Here is a 20,213-nt window from a genome sequence, read left to right as displayed (position 1 = left end):
ACCCCTGTTGACAAGAATGACAGCCAGTATCCCATTTTTTCTCAGCATTGGTTGTGGCGAGCATAAACAGTGCACTGATATAGATAAATGCGTAGAACATAAGCATGGTTCTTGCGGTCTAGGCTTCTGGATCAACTATAACAATTTCTCCCGACTTGAGTTTCTTGGTGTAGGCTGTTTTATGACGCTGTCGATGAAGGATCGTAGGTGAGGCATTCTGCTGGAAAGTTCCTAAGGCCAGAAGGATAAGATCGAGGATAAGTGGCGGTGCGGCATGTGTTTGGGGGCTCTTTCTAAAGAATGAAAGAAATTGCACCGAAAATGTATATAATGTGGACTACTCCACATACAACCCCACGATGGTAGCTTTGTATCGACCTACGTAGACGTCGGCCCGTTACTCTCCAAATATGGATCTCACCTAGGCCAAGGAGGAAAAAAGCCTTCACAAATCCCACAGCTGGTGGCACCAGCTGCTGAAGATCCTACTTCGCGTACAGCAATTTATGACGACCTCGACAGCAATGTTGGTATTCAGGCCAAGGAATTTACCTACACCCCCTTTCCCAGCCACAATTCTGCATCATCCACCTGACACCTTGGACGTAGCAATCCAACGAGCCCATTTTGCATTGTGAGGAATCACTTACAGGATAGGTCCAATGATCGCATTCATTTCGCCAGTTTCAATATGACCGTGGAAAGAGTGGGAAAGAGGGATGACCCTTTTATCCTAATATTCCAGGTTTAACTGCGGCTCTTGCACTTCGTCCGACGGTATTCGAGGATCCCGAGGCATCCCGGAACACAGAATTATGTTTAAAGGCTTGTTGTCCTAGTCGGAGGCAGTGTATCATCCGCTGATCTCGTCGCGGACCTCCATGTCATCGTGAAAGTTCCCCTCGAGCTCTCCGGCAGTCTACGTCGGAATTGCCCATTTCCAAAAGAGGCCTACAATTAAACAGATACTTGCAAACAAAGATGGGCTAATTATCAAGTTCTCCGACAGTACGATCTTCGAGAATGTGGACAAGATCATTCTCGCAACGGCGTACAAGTTGTCTTATCCTTTCATCGTATTGAATCCCATCAGTCCCAACAACACATAGCAGGGTTCTAGTAGCACATTTCCAAAATTAATGACCCTTGCTTAGCCCTGGTTAGTCAGGTTCGCGCTGGGATCAGCTTCCGAGTCTACGAATACCAGGCATTTGCAGTGGCCCGGTAATTCGCTGGGAGAAATGCGGCGCCCCTGCCAACACCAGAGCAACATGATCTTTGAAAGAACCAGAGACTTCAATACAAGGGACATACAGCTTTGTTTTACGAAATCAAGCCCGACTTCAACGAGTACTTTGCCTTTTTGACAGAATTGGCGGGCTCAGCCGCAGAAACAAAGCGACAGCTATACGCTTCCTCCTTGGGGACAGAGCAAACAATTGAGATTCACCAGCTCAAAGAAAAATATTGGCGACCACTTCAAATGGGCATAGGTGCGTTGGGCGCATAAAAGCTGTTAATTCGGATTGTGTGACGGATAGTGGTTTCCATTCTCCCTTTTGTCTCATCTACCACTTATAGGCACTACCAAGACGCCCAATTTCCTTCAAAGGCTTCATGGAAGAATGTGTCAAAGACCGAAAGCCCAACAGCACCAATTGACGGATGTGGGCTGAGTTCGTAGCTAGCAGCCTGAACCCCCCCCCCTGACCAGCTCAAGACGCCTGCGTGCTGCAATTCGGGACTCGATAATTCCATTTTAGGGAAATGATCTTTATCCGGGGCTCCTGAAAAACTCGGAAGATTTCCGAACTCCATGTAATCCAAGTTCATCTCAGGAGATTCCCTTTGAGTAGGTAGCTCGACGTAGCTTTCTGGGAGATTCGCCGCACGAGTCGGAGAATCTCGTTGAAATAAGATGCAGTGGTTGTGTATGATATTTTGCTTTCGTCCTGGTTCTGATTCACCCACCGTGGGGGAGGCTTTCGAGGCACGTGTTGCTTCGACTGAAATGGACCTCATCTCTGAGAAATGATTGGGTGAGTTTTTCTCATCCACAGAGGTTTTCACACTTATAGATGGACAGAGCTCGACGGTCCAAGGCAGCCTGGCGATAGCACCGATGACAGGAAGATCACGAACAGCTCTAGGAAGATCATGGGCAGATGGCAACCTTCCAAGCGATAAGCTGTAGTCCATTGACGTCGATATCAAAAGGTATGCTCTTGGACAGCGGACAAATGCCTCCTGCCAACTCTGTGGTTGTTGAGCCAGAGCGGACTTGAACATGAGGCTGGAAAGGTTGTGAGGGGATGGATCCTTTATCTTCGCAATGTTACATAGCCTCTGCGAGCTTTCTCCACCCGAAAAGAGATTTTGTGTAGTGATATAGGCCAGATGAAGGATATGATTTGCTCCTACCGCGACACAGTCGGTTACATCATAAAGCGTTTCAGAATGACGGATGATCAGACCAACCGATTCCAGACGTTTTTGCCTCAGTTTCAATGCTTCGCGAGAGGGAGATAGCTTGAGATCTATAGCCGCTAGAACGAGTGGCATGCCGACATATCCGAGTCTAGAAGTCTTGTTAGCGGAGGTTTCCCTATCAACGGAAGTAGAGAAAAGAGAGAAGAAAATAAAGAATCGAAGGTAACTGTACTAACACACTCAATGGAAGACTATCGGCGTCGTTATTAACACTGAAGTATTCCATTACTATTGTCAGCCCCGCAATAGCCTCACTCAGGTCATTGCTGATATCTTGAATCCAGTTGGTATAGATGTCTTTGGCGTAGAATTGATTTTCTTCCAGGACTAGGGCCGCGTATTGAGCCAAATCAACTCTGGCGGCGCTGAGAGGAGAAGCGAAAGTTAGGTCTGACAAGAATACGACGGTACAGAGCTCACGAACTGATAGTACATGACGGTCAAATATATTAATGTCGCGGTCGCATCGTCGCTTTCCGGAGTCAGACTCTGGGGGATAGCGGAGTGGACGGATTCTTCCCAAGTGCTGAGTGACTGCTTGATCGTTCTGATAGTTGACATCAAGTTTTGAAAATCAATGAAGGAAAGCGAAGGTTTTCTGGTCTGTGATGTATCGAAAACCAAAGATGACAAGTCGGTCAGAAGCGCAGCTAATTCACATTGTTGCCGGAACGCCATGAACAGGCTCTGCTTGGTTCCATAATCGTAAACACGAGAATTTTGCATTTCTTCTTCAAAGTCTTCTGTCTTCGGCAAATCCTTGCTTCCAAAGAAGGCGCTCGAGGTGATTTGTGGACGACGGCGCAGGCCAATACAAATACTTCGGTCGCGAAGCAGGATCGACCACCAGAGGCGCTTTTTAAGTGACTCATCCACATTTTCTGGCCGCAGGGATGGTCGAGCATTAATTCGTATGGTATTTTCGATAGCTCTTGTGAGCCATAGACTCCCGGCCCGAGGGACTTCTGCCGAAGTGTAATGCGAGAGCAGAACAGCCCCCTGCGCATTTGCATGGCAGGTTTTCTCAGCTGCCATCTCGAATAGTAACTTTATACAAGGGGGTTTCATTAATATCATTTCCTGCAAGTGTTGGGTGGAGAAAAACACGCACCTTAGCTCTGTTGTAGAGTTTCTTCCGGGCATCTCTCCTACTTCTGAATCCGCACCGACGCAGAGTTGTCAAACAAACCAGCTGCAATGGCTCTGTTAGCATGGACAATTTTCAGAGTGATATGTCACACACCGGACAGCTTGCGAAAAGCATTGACTGGAACACAAAGAGTGATACTTTGCGACCGGTGCCAGGGTTCACATAAGAGCGCCAAAACTCAGCTTCATCAAGCACAGGGACAAGTGGATGAATTCTTCTGAAGTAATGCTGCACAAATTCGTCCATTGCGTTCTGGTCCGGTAGGCTTAAACACCCCTTGCAGTCGAGAATCGCCGTGTTCTCGGGCGACAGTGATAACAACTGGTCGATATCAATGAAATTGTACTCTTTGTGGGAAAAATTGGAGCATTGTGATGGCGAGGTATAGCTGAATCGATTAAAATCATCATGCTGTGTTTCAATAGATGGTTGGCGTCTTCGGGTTGGAGCTGGGAAGCTCTGGTCGTCAAGGGGACTGAATATCACTTCACTCTGGCCTTCACGAGTTGTAGGAACTTCTGGGTGATCTGGGGTTTTGTATCTGTAACATATGTTAGCATAGCTTTTCAATGGAATTTGAGGTAAATCTGACTGTTTTGTTGCTTTCGAGCGAAGCGTACAACTTCGGCGACCATCCTGTCGGCATCGAGTGCATGGAGATCCAAGTATTGAGGCATCGCATCGAACTTTCCGATGATGACACCAAGAGCAAGCGTTTGGTGCTCTTCTTGTTCGCCGCAACATGACGTGTGTGAAGGATTGTTTGGTGGATTTGCTCAAGGATGCTCGGACACTGGGAGAGGCGGGGTCTGAATCTTAGCACGGCTAAGATGATCAGCGAAGTATGCCCACATGAGCTCATCAGCTTGTACAAAGATTGCAAGAACAGCACAAATTCATCCAAACAGAGATCACCGTGGACTAATGATAACAATTTAGGACTGATATGGTAGCAGATAGAATAGTATGATCAGAATCAATCTACTCTTGACTATCCAATTCACCCCAGCCTGTTCACAGCTCATATTCTTCATACTTCATACTTCACCCCGCAAAACATAACCGCGGAACTCGGCTTCCCACGTGCTGTGTGGGGCTAAGCTAATGAACACACATGAAGTCTGTATTGTAGTAGTAGTAGTTGCTATATCGCCTATAGATGTCAAACATAGGATTCATATCAAACATGACACCTCCAATATATCTGTGCTCCATCAAGCCACATTTTGGATTTGTCGTCTCATGTCCTTCAAGTAATATTGCATGGGAGATGTCCGACAGATTTTGGTACACGAGGATATGCAAATTTAATGACCCGGATAATCATCTGGTTGAACCTCCGTCTAGACTTGTTGCAGTTCAGACCAAACGCTTCTTGCAATCGAGGAGGCAGCAGTTCAATTGTAGTCAACCTCATGCGAGGTAAAACTGCCCGAACCCGTAGTGGCGCCTTTGTACTGTATAGAAAATCCCTGGCAACGCTCTCAGCAGACACCTCATCCATTTTCCAGAAGATTCACTAGTAAAGATCAATTCCGACAACGCAAATGGTCGCAGCAACCCAGCGCTGGAGTATAGGATCATCGGCAGAGTATCCCTATATCGTGAACATTTAAAATTATATCACCGTTCATAACCAGAACGGTCGCAGACCATCATATCGATATTCAAGTGTGCTCATCAAAGAATATCAGTGAGCTATACCTTTATATTACTCGAGAAGTGACATACAAAAGCATGCTCAGGGCACTTCCACATTCATATGAACTGCTCACCAGACCGCGGACCCGGCGGCATCGTCCAGATAAGGTTAGATAGAGACTATTGCCTGCAACACATACTCATTGAGAGGACCGTCGCTCCACAGATCGAGATCAAGTATTCTCCCAGGTTTTTGTACGGTCTTGACAGGGCCATCTAGGTCATACCGCACACTAGATCTTCTTCCAGGGTAAGAGTCGAGTAGCCTTGGCCTTGCAGCATATGCGAAAACACGGGTATCGAGGACCGGGAGGCGAAATGCTTTTTGAAAATTGCAAATAAATGTACAAGTAGAAGTGGCTGTATAACTAGCTTTTACCGGGGATACAATGTTTTCTGAGCCAGCATTAACATGCCACCCAGATCCAAGACAAGTCGTACTATCGGCACCAACAGGAACTTTTTTGCCTTGAAAGAGAGTTCCACTTGTGACAGACAGACACAACACTCAGAAAAAGCCAAAGCCTATATGCTTGGAGGTGACGCTCTTGGTAAATCGGCGGGCGAGTGGTCAGCCAAGGCAAGGTTCCAACAGTATTTGAGACGGTTTTGGTGCTGTTAATATGTCAGTATCGTCATATTTCTCGCAATTTTCTTCCGGTCTTGTAAGTTTCCTGCCAAAACCAGTTAAAATTAACATGGGGTCCACTCACCCAATAATGCAATCGCTTTCTTGGCGCCATTCCTGCCATTGCCCAAAGGATATTGTACAATATAGAGCTTCCTATTTATTCGGCTAAAGCATTCAATGCTGCTTTTGGGGTAAGAGATATTGTACTCGACATGCGCTAATTTACCGCTAATGAGAAAGTGTCATTATTTTTGGGGAGAGAGATATCTTTTTAGCAGAGAGCTAATAATGAGTTACTATCAAACAAGATTCCAAGATCAAAGAAATACGGCTCTCATCGGTTGAATTGAACAAGTCCAGCACTATTTCGACGACATTGAGCGTTAAATTTGAGAGCAAACTTGATAAAATAAACAAATAAATGTCATTTACCGGTCATTTGTCCGCCCTAACCAGGAATCAAAGCTTGGGTTTGAGAAGCCCAGCTTCGATTTCCAATTTGGCATCTTCTCTCAACACTCGCTTCAATATCTTCCCACTAGGGTTTCTTGCAATGGCTCCCACGAATTTGACACCCCCGGTAAGTGCTTTGTACTTTGAGAGCCGTTCCAAAACGTACTGTTGAACATCACTTTCCGTGAGCTTTGATCCAGAATCACCCTGCCGTCGGACGACATAAGCACGAGGAAATTCTGTATCAGCACCTGGAAAGGTGATCCCAATCACTGCAGCGTCAACCATTTGTGGATGTGACAAAAGAACGGCCTCAAGCTCGGGAGGTGCTACCTGAAACCCCCGTACTTTGATCAATTCTTTTCTTCGGTCTACAATGTACCACTTTCTGGTTGCCTGGTCACAAAAGGCAATATCACCTGTCTTAAACCACCCTTCGGAATCGAACGAATGAGTGTTAGCCTCGGCGTTGTTGAAATACCCCGGTGTCACTGTAGGTCCGCGAACACACAGCTCACCACGGACACCATATGCTGAGATGTTATTGCCGTCTTCATCAATCAGTCTGGGTGACAGCATGGATTAGCTTGACCGACGTTTCAAAGTTGGAATTAAGATAATGTACTTTGCCTCAAGATTTGGTATGAGCCGTCCAACAGATCCCGTGTCATCATGCTCTGGGTAAGGGAACATCGTAGCAATGCAGGAAGTCTCTGTCATGCCCCATACTTGAGTGAATGGGCTACCATCGCCCATCAGTAATCGAAATCTACCTTGGATCCCCTTATCTAAAGGAGCAGCCCCGCAAGCAGCAAGCCGCACCTTTTTGAGGAAAGGTCGCTGTTGGCAAAGAGGGGACATGAGAATGGCGATGACAATGGGAGGAACCATAGCAAGATCGGTAACGTTGTACTTTTCAACGGTATTCAGATACTCTTCGAGATCGAAGCGACGCATCATGTAGGCAGCCGATCCGGCTTTCAATGTTGAGATGTGCGTCACAGGAGCTGCCGATGCATGAAAGACGGGAACAGCAATAATACGCGAGATCTATCAGACGTTTCCAGTCAGTAAGCTTCATCACTGCACTCGATGAAGGTACCAGGCGGAAAGGCTGCGGGAACTAACAGCGTAAGGCCGAGGATTTGCTCCCAGCACAAGTTCGTGCTGAGCAATGAGATTGTGATGAGTGATTGTCACAGCTTTGGGTAATCCAGTGGTCCCACTACTAAATAGCCTGGCTGCTGTTGTCTCCTGGGTCGTCTTCAAGGCATTGAATCGGACCCAGTCTTCTTCGCCAAATTCGAGTAACTTTCTCCATGATCGCATTCCATTGGGAATAGACTGTCCACGATTGTCAAATACCGAGATATTCTCACCCGGTATGGTTGTCAGCTTGGCCGCACGCAGGAGAGAATCTAAAATCTCTGGCTCTGAGATGAGGAACTTGCTTTGGGAAGCTTTGATATGATGAGCTAACTCATGGGGAGTGTAGGATGGATTCGACCCGGTGAAAATCCCCCCGGCGCCGATGATGGCCAACACAAGAATGCTGTAATTTATCTGCAAAAGCTTTAGCTTCAGTTTGATTCATATAAAATTCTTCCCGTACGTCATTGAAAGAATGTATCAAAACGCAATCGCCGGGCTGAAGGCCCGATGCCCGTAGACCTGCAATCAGCTGGCGTACTAGCTTTCGCGCCTGATTACAGGAGATAGAGCGCGAGGGGTCATGGACGTCAATATAGATCTATACGAGATGTCAACCCCGAGCACATTTAAGTTGGATTGGACAGAGCCCCACTTACTGGCTGGTCCTGATCGTACGGTGGCTCATCAAAAATGTACGACAAGAGGTCCTTTGTGGGGAGCAAAGTCCTCTCTGCGGGTTCGAAGATCATCTTGTGAGAGGCAATTCACTTGGAAGATGCTAGATTGCAAGTTGATATAGATCCCTGACATATTCCGGGGGACACAAGTTTTGAGTGTTTTGATGCCATTCATCCGAGTCCCCGCTCCGGCTGGGCGTGGGGAGCTCGGTAGTCGGTTAGAGGCAAGGGGCGAGCACATAAAACGCATAACTCTGTCACATGTAGTTCCCCGCGCTTCTGGGCTACGTTTAGACGTAGTTGGGTCGGGACAAGGAGGGAAATGTGAGGTAGTTTGGAAGGGGAAATGCCAAGCCATTCCCACAGTCACGAACACGCGAACACCTCAACATTCGACACTTCAACGCCTGTCTCCGAGATAAGTTGACTAATATCTGACTTCCATTTATCTCTACACGCTTCCTAAAGAGTGCTTCGGGGATATATTTGCACTGACACACGCATTTATCTATTCCTGCAACAAGAGCCAAAGCACATATCGGCCGCTGTTTCCTTATTAGCGCTGGCGCAGTCCTTCTAGGAGTGAAGTATCTCACGGTTAAAGTTCGGGGGAATCTCAGGTGCTCTCCGTGGCTTATATGTCTGGCTATATACAATCAGTATCTGATTCCATACTTTGAGGGAGTGTCATACTCTGCAACAAGGGTAATCTCAGACCTCGCATCGTCTTTGATCTCTGTATTCTGGCTGCGGCGCCATGAGAAGAGAGACTTGAGGGTAGAGGCTCGACGTGGTCGGCTGCTTTCCGGCATTTTGAGCAAGTGCTTGGTGATAATATCGTTGGACGACTAAGTGAATAAATATGTATATTCATCTTGAGTCCTTCATATAGATATATATCCTGTGCTGGATATCAAAACGTTCGAGTGTATAGATGGCCGGCGGATGACGTCAACGACGTACGCCGTTTGGTCGACTTCGCTCCACCGCGGCGAACTTCACTCGGCCAACTCGTTCGCTCTGATAAAATGCGCGTCACCCTGCATTTTTCGCGTTCGCCGACAAAATGTCTTCTCCCTCGACTCGGCCATATCGGTCAAAACGTCAGCGACCCTGTGATCAATGTCGGGCGCGCAAGCTAGGATGTCAAACGGGCGGCGGAGCCTGTCAACGATGCCGATCGGCCAAGTTGAATTGTACTTTTGATAAACCTCCACCGAAAAGGGCCCGACACTCGGCTCTTCCTTTTGCAAGCGTCGAAGAATCGACACCCAATGGCGACTTGACTCGCGAATCCAGCGTGAGTGCATCCCGGGAACCGCGATTCCCTTCCCTGGGCTTGGATCAAAGCAATGGCCTGTCGCCAGGCTCCGGTATCATACCATCCGGGCGACCCCCGGCCCAATTCGTCCAGAGCATCGACCAACTAGAAAATGGCCATGCACAACTGTTTGGCGCATCCGCCGAATCAGATCCGTGGTTGTTGAGGCACTGTTGCTTTGATGATTCTGGAATGAAGCACTTCTATAAGGTCCACTTTCGCAATGCTGGAGGCGTGCCAACCGTCCAAAGAATCCCCGTGCACTTCATGATCTCGGCCGATGAGCTCGCAGAAGCCATCAAGCTAGAGACTAGGGCTGGTGCTGGCGATGTAACACGCGAACGTCTGAATTATCTAGTGCCCCCGGAATATGGAAGGAGACTAGTGGGTTTGTGAGTCTTTCTCTCTGATGCTAAAATGTGAAGCTAACAAGAGTTCAGGTTTGTCAAATATGTGTTTCCTGCTCTGCCGATTATCTCTCGTTCCCAGCTGGGGTTGACTACGGCGTCATACCAACTGCCAGAGTTATCCGCGCTAGAAAATGTCCCTATCCACTTGCTCGCCGCCATCTACGCAGCGGCCTTCCCATTCGTGGCCCATGACGATTACCTATGTGTTCTGAGCACCTACCACGCATCCCCGGTTGACACACTGTGGCGCATGGTCTATGAACTCATTTCCGAAGAGATCCACAGCCCCCGATTGGCAGTCCTACAGGCAGCCTTACTGTACATTCATCAGCAGCCAAGAGATGAGGCCCGCCTGACGACGGCCGACACTCCATTCTTGTGGTCATTTGTCGGCCAAATCGTTGGACTGGCTTGCTCGCTCGGCCTTCACATTGAATGCCGTATGTGGGGTATCCCAGCATGGGAGAAGCGCCTACGCCGGCGGTTGTGGTGGGCTGTCTATGCCGAAGATAAATGGCGAAGTTTGTTGATGGGCCGGCCGCCCTATATCCATCCTGCCGAATGGGACGTGAGTGAATTGGATGAAGGGGACTTCCTGGTGGGCCCACGACAAGGATTCTCCACACTGTCTTGTGATACTGAGATCCCTTTCCGGTACCTAGTCAATCTCACACGTATCGGCGAAGAGATCCATGACACATTCTAGTATGTTTTTGTTCATCCTCCGTCGGCGAAGTTCCAGTTTACTGATTTTTATTTGCAGCACGCTGCGAGCTTCGCAAATCTTGAATGCCAATTTCAGTACCTCGGCGGAGCTGGGCCGCGGCCTGCTCGAAAGGTTGAATGACTGGTACTCTTCTCTGCCGGAGACCTTTCGACTTCCTAATTGGAGCAAGTCTGTGAATGGCCTTGCTCCATATCCCACCTCGATCCACTTTGCTTACCTGTTACTTGTGGTCTACGTGTACCGGGCCATGTTGAGGCCGATGGCACGATCCTCCAGCCCGCCGCTCATCTTTGACCTGGAAGATATGTCGGCTACGTCACCATTGCCTGTCAATGAATCAATGCTCGACTTTATGGGTCTCCCCGAAATCGAATCCTTGCCAGAGATTGAAATATCGGACGAGTTCGGGACGGGCGAGGCCACCCTACATGCGGCAGAGAAGTGTGCGTCCATCTTAGTGAATTTTACAAGAAGACTGACTTCCAGTGATTTCACGGGCTTCTGGTACTCCTGTATGTTGTTGATGTTGCTTCCCAGCCTATCAAGAGCCAACAGCTAACGTATCTAGGGTCGCGAATCGGGTTTGCGACTATTTCAAACTACCTCATGTTGTTGCTGGTACAGGCCCCAAATGGCGCCCATGCTATTCGAGCAAAGCATCTTGTAGACTCGTGGTTACATGTTCTGCGATGCCAAAGCCAAAGTTTCCCGCTCGTCAAGCTTGGCCTTGCTCGTCTTGATGCGCTTCATTGGGCAGGACTAAGCAATACATTCGTATTACCTTTACATGTCCAGGAGGCCATAGTCAACCCGGATATACCGGAGACGTGACATGCAACTTTTACAGTTTTGCGTATCTTCACTTACAGTTCTAGTGCGCTGTAACCCCACTCTTTTGGTCGTGGTCTTTTTTCACGACTCTCCATTAGCTGGACAGAGCACTGAGGGGTTTCAGAGAGCCAATCAAGCACTCGCAACCAAACCCGTCCAAATGGGGTCATAACTAATCCACACCCCGTTGTATACGAACTCCATTGGCCCGCCGTTTTGGATAACTCCCATTCCAAAGTTCATAAACAAATGGGCGAAAAGAAAGGCTAACCAGGGCGGAATAAAGATATGCGGAAAAAAATATGAAATTGTTCACTCCGCTCAACACTTGATCGGCAGCACGCTTGTATTAGAATGCCGAATTTAGCTTTCAAGAATGACCAGATACTGCTTCGATGAGATATCAGATGTTCTCCAAGTAGGTGCTCTATTCACTTACCTTACTCATTCCCTGTCGGCCCGCGAACATGAAGATATGCGGGGAAGACGGCAACTCGGTAAAGAGGGAACATGTGCAATGGTGTTGACTTGAGATATTTCAATACAGGGGGAATTCACCCAGATACTCCAACGAATGGAATGGGGGTTGTTGATCATATTTAGAAATGGGAAACTTCCCCTGCTGGCATCGTTGAGGCCCCCTTGTCCACGAGCGCCTCAAAAGCTTCCCAACTTCTGCAACAGAATCATGACAATCATCACATCTATATCGATGACCTCGGCCTTCATCGTATTCATGTTGCTCTCTTGGTACCCAACTATTGACGAATGTAACCAGACCATATCTTGCACCATCTTCTAGCGTTGTATGCGCTTGGGGCGACCCCCACGCAACTAGACACGGTAAAATAGCTGTTTAATGATCAACTTGCCGCTTGACTGACTCAACAGGGTTGCTACACTCTCCAATTCACCTTGAATATGCGACAGAGTTTCAGCCACTTGTGGTAGCTGAGGCTTTGGCTTCAACCGCCATCTACCACTCGGCTTTTGCGGAGATTCTGAGATTGGTGGCGCGAAACTCGCGCGTATCCTATCCCGAGGGGCTGCTTGAGCTCCAACTTGAAATATTTACCAACTACAAGCTGAGACAAGCAATGGACTACACGCATGGAGACTTTCAGGTTAGGGATAGCCTTCTTGCCAATGCACGCGATGACTTTGTGCGCGTGATGGGTTCGTGGAAGGTGGCTTCTGATAAGCTGAAGGAGAAGACTGCCGTATGTCTCAGTAGAACGAGTACAGAATTCAAACACCGACAGAGAAGTACTGGCTAAGCACAAAGGAAGTATATTGGACGGCCGTTTCACAGAGGCCGGGCGAACAGATTCGATTCGATTTCTTCCTTATGCACTCCATAACTGCCGGGTCATTCTGGCCTGTCTTGAACAGTGTGCCGTGGATCCCGCTCACCGTAAAATTCCGACTATTGGAGTGGAAAAGTCGAGCAGGCTTTATGCTATACAGTCAATGTGGCGGACCGCGAAGCTACCCTGAAGAGTTGATGCGATACAGACCACTCGCTCTATCTGGATAGAAGCCAATTTTCAGCGTGCCTGTGAGTATGAGGGTGATGGCCATCTTGCCAAACAGATCCGCGCAGTGGCCACTGCTCAAATCACCAAGCCTTTCGTTCAGCATGCATCATTTCCACTCACGACCGAGCAGTTCCTGACATTGGCCCGTACGAGTAAGTTGAATCTGTCTCTCAAAGATGTCGTAGACATTTAACATGTGCAGTTATTGACTCGACCAAGCAATTCAACCAAGAATCAGCTGCACAACAGACAATGATATGCAAGAGATATGCTTATCCCCGCATGGTGTCAGTGAAAATCCAACCAATGACAGCTCCATGGCCGCAACATGTTGGATTTAGTGAGGCTTGGTTCCATGTGCCAAATAGAATGAAGTCGCAGCTGTGAGAGAAGAGGAGTGAAGAGAGATGTAACTGTAGAGTTGGCCGTACTCCACTTCATCCCGTTCCCCCACGCTTTGCATTGTTCTCTTATCAACACTGGAATGTAACGCTATTTGACTTGACTATTTATTGATACCATGTTGGCCCTCTCGATGCCCATCATGCATCATGAAGTGGATTGTTCTCTCCTTTGCTGCTGTCGCATGCGCGCTGCAGACGTTACCCCCAGTACACCTTGAGCCTGTCTCTGGCAAGGGCTTTTCTCTAGACTCAGCCAACCGAACCATCTACCTCGAAGCTGACTTCGCACCACTGAGAGACCAGAATGGTCTGACCTTGATCCCTCCCTCGGCCCTCGAGTTCGCAAATACTTTCCGTGACGACCTGCAGGAGCTTACGAATAGCTCCTGGGACCTCCAAACCGTTACCCGATTTCCCAACGCGTCAGGCGTGTTTTTGAGTCGCGCATCGCGTTCCGACCGCTTCAAATATGAGAACGGTGGCAAGACTGAGGAGGGATACGAGTTGGAGGTACAGGATGGCAGTGTGTTCATTCGAGGATCCGGTGCGCGCGGCATGTGGTGGGGAACGCGGACGCTTCTTCAGCAACTTGTCCTGACACGCTCATCTATCCCAGCTGGTCACGTTGAGGATGCGCCGGCATACAGCACTCGAGGCTTTCTGCTTGACGCTGGTCGCAAGTGGTATTCTTTGGAGTTCTTGAAGGATCTGTGCACCTATGCCTCATTCTTCAAGATGTCCGAGTTCCATTACCACGCCACGGACAACTACCCTCTGAGTCGCGGTCCCAACGTCACATGGAACGAAGTATATTCGCAGTTCGCGTTGCATCCCGAAGATCCAAATCTTCAGCCCCTGGTCCAGAGACCGAACGAAACGCTGTCCCGCGCCGAATTTGATGATTTCCAGCAGCACTGTGCCCAACGAGGCGTGACAGTCATCCCGGAGATTGAAAGCCCTGGCCACTGCCTCACTGTCACTAAATGGAAACCCGAGCTGGCATTGGACTCCAGGGACCTGCTTAATCTCTCCCATCCAGACACCATTCCCTTGATGAAGTCCATCTGGACCGAGTTTCTCCCTTGGTTCCACACGAAGGAGGTCAATATCGGCGCTGACGAGTATGACTCCACGCTTGGTGATGACTATGTGAAATTCGTCAACGAAATGTCTCAGTTCGTCCAAAAGACAGCTGGAAAAAGCGTCCGTATCTGGGGAACATATGAGCCGTCAAATCTCACGATTGATAAGGATATCACTATCCAGCATTGGCAGTTTGGTCAATCGGATCCGGTTGATTTGGCTCGCAACGGGTACCAGATTCTCAACTCTGAAGATACGTGGGCCTACATGTCTCTGAAAAACGACCATGTCCCTATCATCCCGGCCCCATACCCTCAGTTCTTCAACAACACTCGTTTGCTTAGCTTTGCTGGTCGGACCGGGTGGGAGTGGGCCCCGCAGTTGTTCAATTCAGTGAACATAACTGAACAACCGGATGCGAAGGCTGTTCAAGGTGCCATCATGGCTGCATGGAATGACAATGGCCCAGACGCGACTACCCAGCTTGAGGCTTATTACGCGATTCGTGACGGCATTCCAGTCGTTGCATCGCGAGCCTGGTCTGGTAATCGTGGTCCACGCCTGGAACAAGGAAAGTTGGATACGTCCATGTCTTTGTTGACCTCTCGAGCTGTTGGGCAAAACCTCGATCGCCGCCTGGATGTGGAGTCACGAAAGAAATCAGGAACTCTGTTGTCGTGGTCCTCAGACTCCCAATCGAACCCTGGTGAACATCACTTGGGTCACGGCAGCAAGGGCATGGACTACACCCTTGATCTTGAGGTTACTGGTCCATTCGCTTTGAGCTCTTCAGACGCTAGACTTACTCTATCCACGGAGGGTCAGCTAACGTTCACATCTGACGGATGGCCGTACCCCTTGCGCTCCGTCGCAGAGACTGATGGATTTGATCAAACTCAGCCGGGGCGAATTTGGGCCAACACGACCACCTCGACCCATGAGATCGTACAAGTTCCTCAGCAATCCCGAATTACTATCTCCACCAGCAAGACTACTGGTAGTCGGGTGTGGGTGGATGGTACTTTTGCCGGGCGCTTTGAAGTATTCGTCTACGGAGGAAAAAACAAAGTCTTCTCCTGGAGTCAGATGGCTTTTGTTGCACCACTCGAAACCTTGCAGGGCTCCGGATTGCACAACCTTACTCTTCGTCATGGAAGCAGACATGTCTGAAGTCCAATAACGTTGACCATTCAAAATTCCCAAGCTCAGGCACGATCAGCTCGAATATAAAACATAGGCGTAGCTAACTCTTGCTTTTGCTCGGCATTTCTTCAAGATATTCTGACCAGCTAATACTCAGCAATGAAGCCAATCCCTACCACATCCAATTTAGCAACAACCTGTAAACCACACTCACCCGAGTCTACCTTAATACCGAGATTTGACACTGCCTCAAGAAACCCAATTGAACTGTAGCTTAAATAACAGTGATGCAGATGTTAGTGTCAAAACAGATCAAACTCGATATTGTTATACCTATATCGATTAAATCATGTTCTGCTATCGAAGACTGATGACTGTTCCACCTCCAGCATCACAGACAATCATACAGCCACCTTCCTATTATAAATCATCAGGATAAATTGTAACAGCTTTATTTAAGCAAGATATATATATTGCGATCGTGTGAACACACGCCTCAACATTTCACGAGCATGAGTGACCTGGGTTGCCATGAAGTCACTGGAGACTTGAACAGCTGATTTGCCCTTTTTTTTATATAAAACTCTCGGGCTCGCTCGTGGGGGCATAACGGAATTTTGTCTCTCATCCATCAGAAACTTGACTCCTTCAACAAGTTGGTGCTGATTCCCTGGCTGAACTGACTGCTTAGCTTCAAAGCCGCGTTTCATCCGTTTCTCGTCATAAAGAACCACTGTTGGGATCTTTTGGGGAGTGTTTGATATGCTGTTAGTTTCAAAGAACCTGCCTTCGCGATCAAGACTCACTATTTCCACCCCCTAGTCATGACTGGTTGACCTCGATGTCTTCCGGGCAATCTTGCATTCCCCAGGAACACTGGCCAAAAGCTGGTTAAACTTTTAAGAGAACAGGCTACGCACCCGCTAAAAGTAGTACCAAAGTCGATGCCCACAATGAGTCTCGATCTTTCCACTTTGGCTGTCATCTTGACATTCGATATCGTGACTTGAGTTCGCACCAAATTTGGATCAGGTTTAGAAGAGATTAAAATATTAGGGTATTTATGGAAGCGGCATAAGTTACATGGAAGACAAAAGCTACTGCCTTCTTTTGGTTGTGGTCATTGGCTTGAGGATCTTGCTAAGATCAACGTCAGAGAGCAAAACCAAAACCTTGTCGTGGAGAGCTGGTCATGAAGTTGTCATGAATTATTATCATCTAATCACATTTTACAGGCTTGGTTCCCTTGATGTTCTTTCTCATGCTGACAGTCATTCAGGTACCACTGATGGATTCACTGCTACATGTAGTGCTACATGCAAAAAGGTTCATGAACCGGAACAGCATGACAGCTGACGCACCTCAGTCGACGCTAAGTCCACTGTCGTCTCCTTTAGGTAACTAGTTCCTCTGGCATTTGGTTTAACGGGGCTGATCAGACTAGGAAACGCGGACTTGGACGACATGCGCATCGAAGTCGAGATTCTTCATTGGGTTTGTTTCGTATTTTCCTTGCTTGGATTGCTCCTAACCACTTCGAAAGAGAATAAGATTTATTGGAAAACAAGCGGAATCACTGCGAAGGCGCTGGCTTATGGCAGAAGAACAAGCACGCCGACGGGCCGAATTACTTGAAGACGCTATACAGGAAGTAGACGTCGTCCGAAAAGAAAACAACCTCCTTACAACGCAACTAGCAAACTTTCAAGCTGGAATGAAGTCTTTCAGTGAGGAAGAATTCTGCCACTCTATTCGCCTTCTGTATGATGACCTCCGACACTGGATATGTCTTCATTTTGGTGAACATGGAATGGGTAAAGAGGGCCACAATATGCAGCCAATCGATGCCGCACATGTCCTAACAATAGATGGGATCCAGTCCTACATCGCGCGCCTGATTTTCACGACATTTTGGGTCCGATATATGGTGGGATGTGAAGCTTCGTGGAACAACTATCTCTGCAACCTGGACAACATAGTTGAGGAACTTTGTGAGTTGAAGCAACTGGATCATACCTATTTTTTCGTTAGCACTGACCAAACCAGACCCCCATCACATCTGGTGGCATTGGAGGTGCGCAATGAGTAGCGCTACAGTATCCCAGAAACCAGTGGAGCTGCAAATTCAGCAACAACGTATTGTGAATCAGGTGGAAGACTGGTTCTCTCAATACTCTACCACAGATAAGTTGCAGCGAACGAATCAGCTGAACAATCTCATTCAGCGATGTATCCAGCTGAAACAAAATATCGAATGTCAAGATGGCATCTATATACTTCGATCAAGTCACCCTCGAATGCCTTTCCGGGATCAGAATATGCGAAGCCTGATGGAAGAGGCGGGCGCAAATGAGACTGTAGACTACAGTGTATGGCCTGGACTTTTCAAAATCCTACAGCCGGGCAACTGGTCGGTTATAGAAAAGGAGATCGTCAAGACTTCCTCTTCGTCATTTAATACACTATCATTGACAACTGAATCTGAAGGGCAATCGGAAGATCAATTGTCAGAGTTACAAGGGGAAAGTTGCTTCTGATGAAGATTTCTCATGGAACGGAAAGGGTTGCAATTTGAACGTCTAGCTATAGAGATCTCCGTTGCTTTACAAATTCAAACAAGATAATTACAAAGCTCTCAACAATTTCCATCAAACGCCCTCAGAGAAGCCATCGTTCCCAGATTCCGTGTCAATCTTCATCGAGTCCATCAATCCACAGACTTCGAACAGCTTCCGCGGGCCCACTCCATCGGGGACACCAACCACTCCCTCCGTCTTCAGTCGCTCCAAGGTCGCCTTGATACCCAGGTAAGCAGGGGTAATTGTAGCGAATGAGAAGATCATGATCCTGAATCCCATATCTTCTGCTTCCTTCGTAGTGATGAGCGGGGTTGCTCCATTTTCTACCATGTTGAGGAGAAGGGGCCAGGGGGCGAGGTCCTGGACTGCCTGTCGAGCTTGCTCTTTAGAAGTGAAACCCTCAAGCAATCCAACATCTGCCCCAATATCCCGAGCAGCTCTAAGTCGACGAATACATTCCTCGTAGCCATGTTGCTGCAGTGCATCCGTCCGTGCAATCAAAACAATGTCCGAGTGCAGACGATCCTTGGTCAACTTGGCGGCGCGAATTCGCATGAGGTACTCTTCCAGGCTGACAACCTTCTTGCCTGCAAGATGGCCACATCTCTTGTTGGAGATTTGGTCCTCAATGTGGAAGCCAGCGACGCCTGCTTGGATGTATTGTTGAACAGACTTTGACACCATCAACGGGCCTAGCAGGTAGTTAGCATGTGTGGCAGGCATATCCATTGTCTGTAACTTATACATACCTCCATAGCCAGTATCCATATCTGCAATCAATGGGGGGCCGAATGGGTCAAGATTGGCAATCATCTCCGCGTTGGTCTTCATGTCGTGGAGCTGAGCTAGCCCCAGATCTGCCATGCCCAGGCGTGAGGCGGTGGTTCCAGCGCCAGTCTGTTGATAAGATTAACATCTGCACCCGCCTGGTCTTATATTTCTTCTTCGTACCATGTAGAGTCCCTTGAACCCAACCTCCATGGCCACACGAGCGGAGAGGCCATCATATACGCCAGGGCATACAATGAGGTCTTTGGTATCTTTAAGCATCCGGCGCAGCTTGGAAGCCGCAGGTATGACATAAAGAGACACGGTTGGCTCCTGGCGTGTGCCATTGACCTCGTAGTACCCGTCCTTCTCAACGGTGATTGTGATGGTCATCTTGGGTGATTGATTGATTGACGAGTTGGCTTTGTTGTTTGATCTGTGATTCTTGTGGTAGCTTTCAAAGACCAAGATAGATCCCCTCTTTATACCTTCTGGTGCAATGTCTTCGGAGTAATACGGCTCGACTCGAGTGACTAAATCGGGACCGAAAGCGCCTGCCTGATGTTAGAGAAAGTACACTCCCACCAAACCAAGAGCTCTTGGGTTCTCGGAGATGCAACATTCCCCGAATTGCCAAGGCCTCAATATGACCTTATCTTGTCTTCGCGTCGTACTGGCCATGCCTCAGAAACCAGATGACCTCAGCCCCGCCGCAGTTAGACCAGAAGACACATTGCGCGATATACAGTGCTAGCCGCTCGGGCAATTGTTGAGAACTTTTCCCATCAATCACTCATGTGAATGGCGTTGAAGTCTTGGTCAATATCTGCATGGACCAGGGTCAAAACTATGCACCGGTGTAATATTTTGTCTAGATGCTTCAAGTGTGGTCGGCGACGGCCACTCCGACGCTGATTCACTATCACAATTACTGTATTGAGCAGGGGGGGTAATCAATCTAGGGTCTCTTGGCATCATGACTGCATGCTGCAGATGTGTGCCTTCTTTGTCGCTCTTGCATAAGCGGAGATTTGCACATTGGTGGCAATATGTTGAGCAGAAGAGGACTCTTGGCAGATGGCATTGTTTCACAAGAACCCTAGTTCGCCAAGCTCCTCACGCTATCTCTCGGGCGGGAGATCAACAGCCAAACGC

The 20,213-nt window shown here is 48.2% G+C and overlaps 7 protein-coding genes across 7 annotated transcripts; 4 read left to right on the top strand and 3 right to left on the bottom strand.

Moving 5' to 3' along the window:
* Positions 1–1,584: 1,584 nt before the first annotated feature.
* Positions 1,585–4,384, bottom strand: N7508_011021 (Zn(II)2Cys6 transcription factor; the record flags this gene model as incomplete). Its single annotated transcript, XM_058469081.1, has 5 exons — positions 1,585–2,578; positions 2,667–2,855; positions 2,915–3,537; positions 3,602–3,682; positions 3,734–4,384. 5 exons carry the CDS (start codon positions 4,382–4,384, stop codon positions 1,585–1,587), a joined length of 2,538 nt encoding a protein of 845 aa, XP_058316927.1.
* Positions 4,385–6,431: 2,047 nt separating this feature from the next.
* On the bottom strand, positions 6,432–8,326 carry N7508_011020 (acyl--CoA ligase; the record flags this gene model as incomplete). Its single annotated transcript, XM_058469080.1, has 5 exons — positions 6,432–6,990; positions 7,051–7,475; positions 7,554–7,988; positions 8,038–8,175; positions 8,234–8,326. The coding sequence occupies 5 exons, from the start codon at positions 8,324–8,326 to the stop codon at positions 6,432–6,434; spliced, it is 1,650 nt and encodes a 549-aa protein (XP_058316926.1).
* Positions 8,327–9,320: 994 nt separating this feature from the next.
* N7508_011019 (uncharacterized protein) lies at positions 9,321–11,543 on the top strand (the record flags this gene model as incomplete). The annotated part of the gene is made up of 4 exons (XM_058469079.1): positions 9,321–9,967; positions 10,016–10,690; positions 10,749–11,224; positions 11,281–11,543. 4 exons carry the CDS (start codon positions 9,321–9,323, stop codon positions 11,541–11,543), a joined length of 2,061 nt encoding a protein of 686 aa, XP_058316925.1.
* Positions 11,544–12,255: 712 nt separating this feature from the next.
* N7508_011018 (uncharacterized protein) lies at positions 12,256–13,468 on the top strand (the record flags this gene model as incomplete). The annotated part of the gene is made up of 5 exons (XM_058469078.1): positions 12,256–12,293; positions 12,346–12,386; positions 12,435–12,763; positions 13,059–13,233; positions 13,284–13,468. 5 exons carry the CDS (start codon positions 12,256–12,258, stop codon positions 13,466–13,468), a joined length of 768 nt encoding a protein of 255 aa, XP_058316924.1.
* Positions 13,469–13,632: 164 nt separating this feature from the next.
* On the top strand, positions 13,633–15,738 carry N7508_011017 (beta-N-acetylhexosaminidase; the record flags this gene model as incomplete). Its single annotated transcript, XM_058469077.1, has 1 exon — positions 13,633–15,738. The coding sequence occupies one exon, from the start codon at positions 13,633–13,635 to the stop codon at positions 15,736–15,738; it is 2,106 nt and encodes a 701-aa protein (XP_058316923.1).
* A 1,378-nt stretch (positions 15,739–17,116) lies between these two features.
* N7508_011016 (uncharacterized protein) lies at positions 17,117–18,248 on the top strand (the record flags this gene model as incomplete). Its single annotated transcript, XM_058469076.1, has 3 exons — positions 17,117–17,205; positions 17,255–17,785; positions 17,817–18,248. Exons 1-3 carry the CDS (start codon positions 17,176–17,178, stop codon positions 18,246–18,248), a joined length of 993 nt encoding a protein of 330 aa, XP_058316922.1. The 5' UTR covers positions 17,117–17,175.
* A 111-nt stretch (positions 18,249–18,359) lies between these two features.
* On the bottom strand, positions 18,360–19,451 carry N7508_011015 (isocitrate lyase/PEP mutase family protein; the record flags this gene model as incomplete). Its single annotated transcript, XM_058469075.1, has 3 exons — positions 18,360–18,982; positions 19,040–19,187; positions 19,242–19,451. The coding sequence occupies 3 exons, from the start codon at positions 19,449–19,451 to the stop codon at positions 18,360–18,362; spliced, it is 981 nt and encodes a 326-aa protein (XP_058316921.1).
* Positions 19,452–20,213: the final 762 nt, after the last annotated feature.

The sequence above is a fragment of the Penicillium antarcticum genome (genome assembly GCF_028974205.1).
Source record: "Penicillium antarcticum strain IBT 31339 chromosome Unknown utg000009l_segment0_segment0, whole genome shotgun sequence".
Taxonomy (NCBI): Eukaryota; Fungi; Ascomycota; class Eurotiomycetes; order Eurotiales; family Aspergillaceae; genus Penicillium; species Penicillium antarcticum.
This window is presented reverse-complemented; position numbering and strand designations above follow the sequence as displayed.